Source organism: Octopus bimaculoides, chromosome 6 (genome assembly GCF_001194135.2).
Source record: "Octopus bimaculoides isolate UCB-OBI-ISO-001 chromosome 6, ASM119413v2, whole genome shotgun sequence".
Taxonomy (NCBI): domain Eukaryota; kingdom Metazoa; phylum Mollusca; class Cephalopoda; order Octopoda; family Octopodidae; genus Octopus; species Octopus bimaculoides.
The window spans coordinates 1,402,572-1,413,620 of NC_068986.1; the positions used below are offsets into that span (position 1 = coordinate 1,402,572).

Consider the following 11,049-nt stretch of genomic DNA (forward strand, 5'->3'; position numbering starts at 1 on the left):
TGATAAGCTCCTTGAGGCATTACTTGAAGAAAATCCTACATTATCAGTTGAGGAATTGGCGATAAAGCTTAGTTCAAACCATACAACTGTTCATCGTCATCTTCAACAACTTGGAAAGGTTCCTAAACTTGGAAAATGGGTGCCTCATGGATTGCCCGAAAGCAACCGCAAATCCCGAGTTGACATCAGCTTTTCTCTCCATTCTCACAAACTCATTTCACCCTTTTTGGATAGACTTGTGACTAGTGACGAAAAATGGATTTTCTATCGAAATGTTAAACGTCGTAAACAGTGGCTTGGTAAAAGGTCGGCTCAATTAAGACTGACGTGAGGCTAAACAACTGGATTTCTTACAAAAATGTTCAAAAGCTCAGACTTACTACGTTAATTCCCCATCTTTTTCAAGGATATGAACGGTGTAAATAACTTCAGTGGTAAATAAAAACAGGTTCTCGGACTCCGAAAGAGATTATCTTTAATTTATGGTACTCTGAGTAGTATCGACGAAATGAACACATCGCTTGTCGATGCATTTATTTTCTGCCAACGAAATACAGGCGTCTGTTGTTTTATTTCTTACTTTAACAGAAAATTTAACATCATTGGTTTTTTTATTGCGAATGAATGAGGGTTATTTTTGTATGCTTTTTAAAACTCATATTCAATAAAAGTGACTGAATTCTAGTGACTCTGATATTTATAAATATCAGAGTAAACAAATGCCAACAAAAAAAAAAAAAGAAATGTCTTTGGAACGATTACTCACCAAACACGGGGCATGTGTAGATTTAATTAAACTTATACACATAAATCAACAACAGAGATTAAAATAAAAAGAAGAAACCTTACTTTGTTTCAGCTGCAATCGTTTGGAAGAAGAAAAGCTTGCGATCACAGGCAGAGTTCGACAAATCGAAAGATTTTTCCTTAAAGGGGCTCCGAACAATCGCAAAGTGATTAGGGAAGCCATTTTAACCTTGATAGTCACACTGCCAAATAGAGTTGTTTCCCTTATTTTACCGGTGTTATCATTTATGTTGTACCTGCGTAAAAAATTGATTGTCTCCACCTCGTGGAAGGACCCTTTAATAACAGACAATGCTGTTGAATCCGCTTAAAGTCTGAATTTATTTCATAAAATACAGTAAAATTTACCGTAAATTTAACAGCTTTGAGCGTTAGCCTAATGTGGCACTGTCATGGTATTAGCTGTCAGAAGTGAAAGTAGAAAAATCTGACAAGGAACGTTACTGCTGGTTTGAGTTGATTCTTTGGCTACTGACAGCTAATACCATGACTGGCCGGAGCGAGCTATCTGTCTGTCTCTCTCTCTATCTATCTATCACTCGAAAGTTATTGGAACAAATTTGACACCTATATCCATGCGTTTGAAAACACACAGAGTATAAGGGTACTACTAAAGCAGAGTGGTCCCGGTCGCGCGTCCGCGCTAGCTAGTCGTGAGTGGTCCATCCTACTATTTTGAAACTTCAAACTTCATTTGTTTTCTATTTTGATAAATTCTCTCTGTTGAAAATTATATTTTTATATTTTAAATAATTTGCAATTTCAGAAAATATATTTTTATATTAAATTTGCGTTTTCTAATTTGATAAATTCTACGGATACAAACAGAGGTGAACGAGTGATAGATAGATAGATATATAGAGAGAGATAGTGAGATAGACAGACAGCTCCGGCTAGTCAGTAGCCAAAGAATCAACTCAAGCCAGCAGTAACGTTCCTTGTCAGTTCTACTTTCACTTCTGACAGCTGATACCATGGCAGTGCCAAGAATGTTCCTACCATGTAGTTGCTTCAGTTTCACTTCACGGTACAACTTCGAAATTTCTAATTTGCTTTAATCATAATAAAAAGTGAAAGTAAATTGTCTCCCCCCAAAAAATTGAAAAAAACCGAAAGTGACGAGTGACATACCAAAATTTCATGAAACACTTTTGATGTCCAATGGGTGGGCTTCCTGTGTGGGTCTCATCAACACGATAGCACCAATACTCAGCTACAGAAGAGTGATAGTTGATCACCGAGAAGAAACAACTGAGGCGACAGTGTGGAATGAGGGATGATCTATAACATCGTATCTTCATGAGCATGTGTGGCGAAACAAATTTAGAGATCGTATAAAACTATTCACAAATCTTATTTCATACATCAATGACTGTTATAGAAATAATATATTTCTAAATCTCTCGGAGAGCTTTATACAGTAGTAACACTATAAAGTGGTGGTATGTTGTCAACTTAATGTGACAGTCCCATGAAAGGGAATAGTACTACTGCTATTTAGCCCTAGGAAGCACCGCTTCCTGTCGGCTTTGACACATTTCTTGTGTCCTTATGTTTGGCATCAATGTCCATTTCTCTCCCTGTATCATCCTGATGGAGGATTTTTCCACCTCCTCTTCTGATACAAAGGTTACCACTATAGACGCATATCTCTTTCCTCTCGTAAAAAACGCTATGCAGTCTCCTCTATGTCTTTCCAAAATTTCTTCTATTTCTTCTTGCGGTGCGTTTTCAATTCTTCTGTTTTTATTTGAAAATGTTCTGAATATTACCGTCTTCTTTTCCATTTTCACTTTTCCTCCTCTGGCAGGTTCAGTTTTATATTTGACCCTTTCTTCTCTACCATAATACTATATTTTTCTATCAGCTCACTTTTGCACTCTACCATCTCTTGTTTCAGCACACTTGGGTCTAGGGGAACTTGACCTCCAGTAGCTTCTGCATAACTTTTCATTTTTCTCAATTATTCACTACCACCCAACAATGGTGGTTTCACACAAAAAAAAATTGGCTAGAGTTCTTCAAAAAACAACATGAGAGATTTAGAAATGTATTATTCCTATTTTCGAAATCAGTGAATGTATTTCACTTGACTTATTAATATGTTTAAAGAGGCAGATAGGTATCAATGGCTGGCAAGTCATTTTTGCTACCCTTTGTTATTTGAGTTCATTTCAGTCTGTTCCTTGTTTATTTGTGTTATTGTGAAAAATCTTGACTGGATTTGAACTACTGGAATAACTTTTTAAGTTCAGGAATCTGATAAAACAAAGTGGAGTGGATTCAAAGTTGTTGCCACCCCCAAAGACGGTACAGGCCATTAATGCCAAAACAGTTGTATACAAGATATATAACATCAAAGAGAAAAGAATAATGGATGTTAAAAATGAAACAGTAGAGAAATGTATAGTGCCAATATGGCATAAAGTTCACTACGTTAGTCGAGGGGCGAGAAGTGCCACTATCGAGGCACAGTTTGAGTCGGCTGGCAAAGCAAAGAAAGTGTCAACACAAACGTTAAAGAACAACGTGATAATGCTGCTACCCACTTACTTGGGTCGCAGGACCGCAAAAATAACAGTTGATGAAATCTCAGTAGGGTATGAGGTAATGTGGGTAGCGGCTGCAGTCGTGTTCGACATAGAAGAGATTTCGATTTTGCAAATAAAGAAAAAGGAAGCAATGAACTGGTGAGGAGAATCATTAGAAATGGTCGTTGAAGCGGTCAATGTGACCCTCAAAGATTTGAGGAGTAATTTGAATGCTAAACGATTAGTCAACAATTGGCTTGCAGATTTAATTTTCCAGGAGATTCTCTCATACTCCTTGTCAATCACTATAGCACTATTTATATTGTGGCAATATTCATTTCTACAAGATACAATTTCAAATTTATAATTCAAAATTTTATTAATTCTTTCAAAATAAAGACACTAAGAAAAAAGTAATATTTCATTGTTTTACTGGTTTCTCTTAATTGACTATGTCTATGCTGGAGTACCATCACCAAAAGATTTTGTTGATTATGATGACCACCAGTAATTATTTCAATTTGGTACTTATTTTATCGATCTCTATTTGTCAAACTGCTAAGTTAGAGGACCACTAAGTTTTCTTCCAGATTCATTAATAAACAAAATTTAAATAATGCAAACTAAATTTAGATCATTATAACATTTTTGTTATGCAATTTAACCAGTAAAAGAGGGAATTTGGTTAAATTTCTCAGACATTTTAAATGGAACATAAAAAGAAAAATCTTTCTCATGAATTCCACTCACATACATGATCAGCCTTGTCTGATAAAGACTTCAAATTAAAAACTAAAAGGAGAGTCTGCAAACAAGGAACTAGGGGCTGCTGCGAGTACAAATACAAGCATGAAAACATTTGATTGGAAATCCTTTTAATATGCTTGAATGCTAATGCTTTTCCTCAAGCCCACACATTCCACCTCATCTACGAACAATGATTTGGCTTTAACATCAATATCCGCTTCCAAGTCACGCTGGTTTTGAAGCAATTTCTTCATGGTGCTGTTTGATTCATAGAGACAGTTCTGTAGTTCTTTAATAGAGAGGCGCAGTTCATGGACTTCTTTAATTAGTCTGTACTGCACTTGATCACGACAGAGCTCAATGTTAGGACGGAAGTCCCGTTTTTCAAGACGTGTTTCAGCTAACTTAAGTGGCTGCTCCTTGTCAGCTATAGCAATCATCAACCTGCTTATGTTTTCTTCAAGTTCTAAAATCTGTTGATGTATCTGCAAGTAAACAGACCCTCAATTAGATGGAGTATAAACGTCAAGAACTCCCAGGGAGTAAAAGATTCAATGCTTAGATATAGTAATTGATGGGACCATATAGATAGAAGACAACCATTTAGTGACTACTGAGTTGGTTCAGGCATATATATATATATTCTTTGAAGGAGATTTAACTGCTGTTTCATTCAGGTCAAGATATTATGTAGAAATTCTTTCATTAGTTCATACATAAATACACACACACTCGCACACACATAAAAAATGGCTTAAGTTCAGAAATCAAATAGAATGGAGAAAGGTAAAATAAAAGAAGAAATGTTTACATTTCTCAATAGGCTTTTGAACAGTTTTAAGATATGAATCCAAACACAATGCTGCTGCACATATCAAATTAAATGCCAAACAAAACTTCAGTGAGAGATGGCTAATAATGATATACACGGTTTTCTGGGTGTTTAGTTTGTATTTTCTGAATAAAATGCAGACACATACATAATCAAACAGTTTATATATATACAGAAAAAATATATATATACACTTTTATTTATTTCAGTCATGTGACTGCGGCCATGCTGGAGCACTGCCTTTAGTCGAACAAATCGACCCCAGGACTTATTCTTTGTAAGTCTAATACTTATTCTATCGATTTCTTTTGCCGAACCACTAAGTTATGGGGACGTAAACACACCAACATCGGTTGTCAAGCAATAGTGGGGGGAACAAACACAAACACACACACACACGTACACACATAATGGGTTTCTTTCAAATCCACTCACAAAGGCTTGGGTCGGCCCGAGGCTGTAGTAGAAGACACTTGCCCAAGGTGCCATGCAGTGGGAATGGACCTGGAACCTTGTGGTTGGTAAGCAAGCTACTTACCACACAGCCACTCCTATATATATATATATATATATATATATACACATATCTTTTTTTGTACCTTTTATTTGTTTCAATCACTGGACTATATATTTAGGGTGTTCAGAAAGTAATTGCATTTTACCAGAAAGGATATAAAAACGAATCTAAACAATGTTTATCTGAATAGTTTTAATCAGGAATGTAATCACCATCGTTTTCAATGACTGCAGTCCAATGGGAAAGTAACTTTTTATACCAAATTCAAAGGAACCTGTTTCTTTTCCTGAAAAAAAGTCTGAAAGACTGTTCTCAACTTCCTCTCTGTTTCTGAATGTTTTGTCTCTAATAAAATGTTCCAGTGATTAGAACAGATGGAGGATATGGAAAACCTTCCCATCCTCAGAATCTTATTTTTATGGGGATTTATTTCGACGAGTGGCTGTGCATCGTCATTCAGGAGAGTAACACCTTTTCTCTTTACCAAAGCTGGCCACTTTCAATGCAATTTTTCATTTATATGATCAAGTAGTAGGCAATGGACATCTGAATTGGTGGTTCTTCCGTATTCCAGTAGCTCGTAATGGATGATACCTTTCATGTTCCACCAAACACAGAGCAAAACTTTTTGTGGATGGAGTTCTAGTTTTGGTGTTGGCACTGGCCTCTCTCTACATATTTGTGTGTGTGTGTGTTATATTTATATACATACACATAATATATATCTATTTGTGTGTATATTTCAATATTGTCTCATGTCAATTAGACAAGTAAGTAGATCATCACAATGGTAGAAGATTTGGCTGCTATTTCTCTGAGTTCAAGATACCTTGTAAATAGCAAAGGTGACAAAGTTATGGCTACTTACTTTATTTAGATTATCTCCTAACTTCTGTTTGGTATCTCTAGTTTCGGAAATTCTACGAGAAAATGCCAAATTGACAGCATCACACTGCTGTTTCATGTCGTTGGCAGTTTGCTGAAGGATGCCATCAATCAACGAACGGAGGTTGGTTGAGGTTTCTCTTTCCTGTTCTGTTTTCTCAATGTTTTTGTTGGAGAATTCCTGCCATTCATCAACCGTTACAGATCTACAATAAAAATCAAAGAAACTCCATCAGGAAACCAACACCGAAACATAAAAGTGACGTTCTACTTACTACTACTACTACTACTACTACTACTGCTGTCTGTGAATAGCAAATGGGTTTCTCTTTATAAAAATATCCCCAAAAAACTCAATGCCCCAAGGAATTTTGAAAGGAACCCAGCCTCTCCACCAACACCAGAGGCTTGAAGGAAATCTTGTTCTGTCTCACGAAATTTCTCTTAAAAGCCTTCCTAGTAGGACTTCAAGCACATAACTAACACTTGCCAGGTGGCTTTAGTAGAATGACCTATACTGATAATGCTAAGTGAACAACAAATTATATTGTGAAGATAAAATAGTATGGTTCATAGAGCAGAAAGAACATTATAGAATCTAGTTTAACCCTTGAGCATTTAAACCATTCAGGTATATTCAACCCAAATGTTCTACATGTTTTATGTTCAAACTGACCAGGTTCAACCTCACACACCTACCTTACAATATCATTCTAAAAATATACCATAACATCATCGAAGTCTCAAAGCTATGAGATAATCCATGATTAATTCTAAACAATGTGAATAAATAAGCATTGCATTTGACAGAATAATCTGGATGCTAAAGGGTGAAGGAAATAGATTGGAAAGGAAGGAAGTAATTTGTAGTGTAAGTAGTAAGGATATAATGGCTCAAATCCATCACTGTCCACATTGAGAGCCTCTGCATCAGAGCATCAGACAAAATATCTTGCAAGATATGTTTGTTCCATGTGTTTTGAGTTTAAATCTTGCTGCAGTCAACTTTGTCTTTTGTCCTTTTGGGATTGATAAAAAGTACCGATCCCAGGTTAGAAAGGTGAAACTAGAAGAATGTTGGACAGGCTGCCTTGTAGTATTCGTTCCGGCTCTTTGCACTCTGAGTTCAAATCATACCTTAGTCAACTTGGGTAGCAGACTTAACTCATCTCATGGTGTAACACCTGGCATCTTCAGTGCTTTAATGGAGTCCACTCTGTTGAAAGTATTTGGTCTAGGTTTCTTATTTTAAGATATTCTATCTCACTCCTTCCCTTCCTTCTACCAGTTTCAGAGGCCCTGTAAAAGGTCGTGGCTACTAGCTTTCCCCACTGACTAAAAGAACCAAAAAAAAGATTGTGCTTATATTACCAAGTATCACTTATTAATCAATTCTTTGAAGTAAGAACTGGAAAATCTTTACTTCAAAGACTACATATATACATTACAAACACTGGGAATTTGTAGTTTACCCTTGGAAATCTGACAACCTTTGCTCCCAAAATAAAGGGGATATGCATGTGATAATTATTTTGATTGGTTGCAGCAGCTCTCAATATATTTTTGAATAAGACAGTCCCTCATACACCTACCCATAACCATTTCTGATACCAGCCATTCATGAACCCGCAAAACATACATGTCTGTCTGTTGTATTGTTTCTTATCTGTTGCAAGATACTAAAGAAAATATTAGTCGAAATTCTATATTTATTCTATCACTGTTATTACAGAGGTAAAACTGGCAGAAAATATTCACCTGTCTTCCAGTTGGCTCTAACAAGGAATGGATCATCAGTCTAAATCATTACAAACAAAGAAATAATGTAAACTAGCAACAGTAGATTCTAGCAAAATAACTGAACTTTATCTTGTTTGCCTACAATTTGAAACAAACTGTTTATTTATAGATGTTACTTATTTCTTAAGCTTTACTGCTTACAAATGTTAACACACACACAAGCATGCATGCACGCACACACACACACACGCACACACACACACATGCAAGCAAGCAAACTCTATTACCATTCATCAAGGTATTAGAGAAATAGTTTTCAAATGTAGACTGGAATTCATTATAAAACTAAGAGAAAAAAAAGGTACTTTGGTGATATTTTTACTGCAGCATCATTATAGTCTATGTCCGAGGAATGGCTTTTAAGTTGTTGGCAGTATTCATCAATGTTAATTCCACTCATCTTGTCTTTAAGATCCAACTGCAAGTTATACCTGGCTTTTCGGTTACGGCTGAAAAATAAGAAAAGATGTTTTCACCCATGATACAATTCAGAAAAAAATCAGTGATGGAAATTGAGGTGAATACACAGTGGACAACAATTCTCTTGCCTTCAGGTCTTGGAGAGGTGGAGTAGACACTTTTACAGTCAAACCTTACAGTCTTTCCATCCTCAAACTCACTGGCATTAACGAGCAATTTAAAACTGGCTACTCTTGGGAGCTCCTCTACACTAATGACCTTGTAGATATTGTTGAATCACTACCACAACTAGAGAAGAAATTTCAGATAGGGGAGCAATAATTGGAATCAAAGGGCCTTGGAGTTAATTTAGCAAAGACCAAAGTTCTAATAAGTAGGAAAACAGACAAATAACAGAGCTCCACATTCAAAGAGATGGCCCATTCTCAATATGTAGAAAAGATGTCGGGAGAAGCTCCATATGGTGTACCCAGTGCAAGTTATGGACACATAAGAGGTGCAGCAGTATCACTGGAAGACTGATAGAGGGAGTAATCTTTACATGTGGCAGATGTACAAGTACATTAAACACCAGGAATGTACAAAAACTAGATTCTCTCAAATGTCAGGGGGACATTAGAAGTAGTTGACAATTTCCATTACTTATGTTACCAGGTTAGCAGTGGTGGAGGTTGTTCTGAAAACAAAGCTGCTAGAAAAAGCACCTATGTGCTGGTGCTGCAAAACAGCACCCAATACATTCTGTAAAGTGATTGGGTGTTAGGAAGGGCATCCAGCTGTAGAAACCAAGGCAAAACAGACAAATGAAGCCTGGGCAGTTCTTCAGCTGACCAGCTCCTGTCAAACCATCCAACCCATGCCAACATGGAAAATGGACGTTAAATGATGATGATGATGATGATGATGATGATGTTGAAGTTCCTAGAACCCATTTTCATGATTGATTGAAATATGATTCAAGGATCAAATGTCAAACTTGCTATCTTAAGATTCCAATTTTGAATATTGTCATAAAATCAGAAAACTTATTGGCAAAGAAAATTATAAAGCCACTGACAATAGTAAAGATGGATGAGATGGTTGAATAAGGAATTGAATACTTCATGGAATCTAATTTGGAGTGAACTGTGCCAAAATTGAATATACAAAGTGATTGACTTTTGCTTCTGGCTCCTCGATATTGATAAAATATAGTTAGTAACAAGATAAGATCAATCATTTTGCAACCTACCTTCTCATAAAATTCCACATTATTTCTAGTTCAAAGAAGTCAATATAGTAAAGCAACAACAAAACCCTACAGGCAGCTAAATGTAATTTACTCTCAAAATAGTCTTTTATGATTTTGCATAATTGCATACAGGCCTTCAGGACTCTCTAGCATTATATACAGGGTTATTCAAAAAGAATGACCCAGTTTCATTATGCAATATTTTAATAAAGAAAAACAGTAGAAAACTCCACTGATGCTATATTTCTGGTTAGACAGCTGCAAGAGAAATACCTAATCAAAGATAAACCTCTGTACCTGGCTTTCATCAACATGAAGAAAGCCTTTGACAAGGTCCCCCGATCCCTTATCTGGTGGTCAATGAGGAGATTAGGGATAGATGAATGGCTAGTGAGAGCTGTGCAAGCCATGTACAAGGACTCTGTCAGTAAGGTGAGGGTTGGCAACAAGTACAGTGAAGAATTCCAAGTAGGGGTAGGGGTCCACCAAGGATCAGGCCTCAGCCCACTCTTATTCATCATAGGCCTCCAGGCAATAACAAAGGAATTCAAGACAGGATGCCCCTGGGAGCTCCTCTATGCTGATGACCTTGCTCTAACTGCTGAGTCACTATCAGAACTAGAAGAGAAGTTTCAGGTGTGGAAGCAAGGATTAGAATCAAAGGACCTTAGAGTCAACCTAGCTAAAACCATAGTCCTAATAAGTAGGAAGGCAGACAAACCACAAATGCCTTCAGGTAGATGGCCCTGCTCGATCTGTAGAAAAGGCGTAAGTAGAAACTCCATAAGATGTACCCAGTGTAAGCTATGGGCACATAAGAGGTGCAGTAATATCAAAGGAAGGCTAACTGAGAAGATAGTGTTTGTATGTGGCAGATGCTCAGGGGCAGTAAACACTGAAAATGTGCATAAAACAACTTCTGTCACATTCCAGGGAGAAAAACTAGAAATAGTTGATAGCTTCCATTATCTAGGGTACCAAGTCAGTAGTGGGAGTGGATGCTCTGAGAGTGTAGCTGGTAGAATAAGAATAGCCTGGGCAAAGTTCAGAGAGCTCCTACCTCTGCTGGTGAGAAAGGGCCTCTTGCTCAGAGTAAAAGTTTCCGTCTACCAAATCCACTCACAAGGCTTTGGTCAGCCCAAGCCTAAAGTAGAAAACATTTGCCCAAGGAGCTATGCAGTGGGACTAAACTTAGAAACCATGTTGTTGGGAAGCAAGCTTCTTACCACACAGCCACACTTGTGCCTATATATATATATATATATATATATATATATAT

At 36.8% G+C, this 11,049-nt stretch overlaps 2 protein-coding genes and 1 long non-coding RNA gene across 3 annotated transcripts in view; 1 reads left to right on the top strand and 2 right to left on the bottom strand.

Annotated features, from left to right (window-relative positions):
* The window catches only part of LOC106881075 (28S ribosomal protein S18a, mitochondrial), a 6,613-nt gene extending 5,519 nt beyond the window's left edge, over positions 1-1,094 (bottom strand). The window contains exon 1 of the mRNA XM_014931291.2: positions 850-1,094. Within this exon, the coding sequence (XP_014786777.1) occupies positions 850-970 (121 nt within the window). The 5' untranslated portion in view covers positions 971-1,094. The remainder of the gene's footprint in view (positions 1-849) is intronic.
* A 626-nt stretch (positions 1,095-1,720) lies between these two features.
* The window catches only part of LOC128248086 (uncharacterized), a 13,270-nt gene continuing 3,941 nt past the window's right edge, over positions 1,721-11,049 (top strand). Inside the window, exons 1-2 of the long non-coding RNA XR_008264337.1 lie at positions 1,721-1,834; positions 5,127-5,194. This is a non-coding gene — a long non-coding RNA (uncharacterized LOC128248086). The remainder of the gene's footprint in view (positions 1,835-5,126; positions 5,195-11,049) is intronic.
* Positions 3,753-11,049, bottom strand: part of LOC106881076 (tektin-1) — an 18,428-nt gene continuing 11,131 nt past the window's right edge. The window contains exons 5-7 of the mRNA XM_014931292.2: positions 8,425-8,568; positions 6,303-6,525; positions 3,753-4,570 (exon numbers count right to left, since the gene is read on the bottom strand). Of these exons, the coding sequence (XP_014786778.1) occupies positions 4,214-4,570; positions 6,303-6,525; positions 8,425-8,568 (724 nt within the window). The 3' untranslated portion in view covers positions 3,753-4,213. The remainder of the gene's footprint in view (positions 4,571-6,302; positions 6,526-8,424; positions 8,569-11,049) is intronic.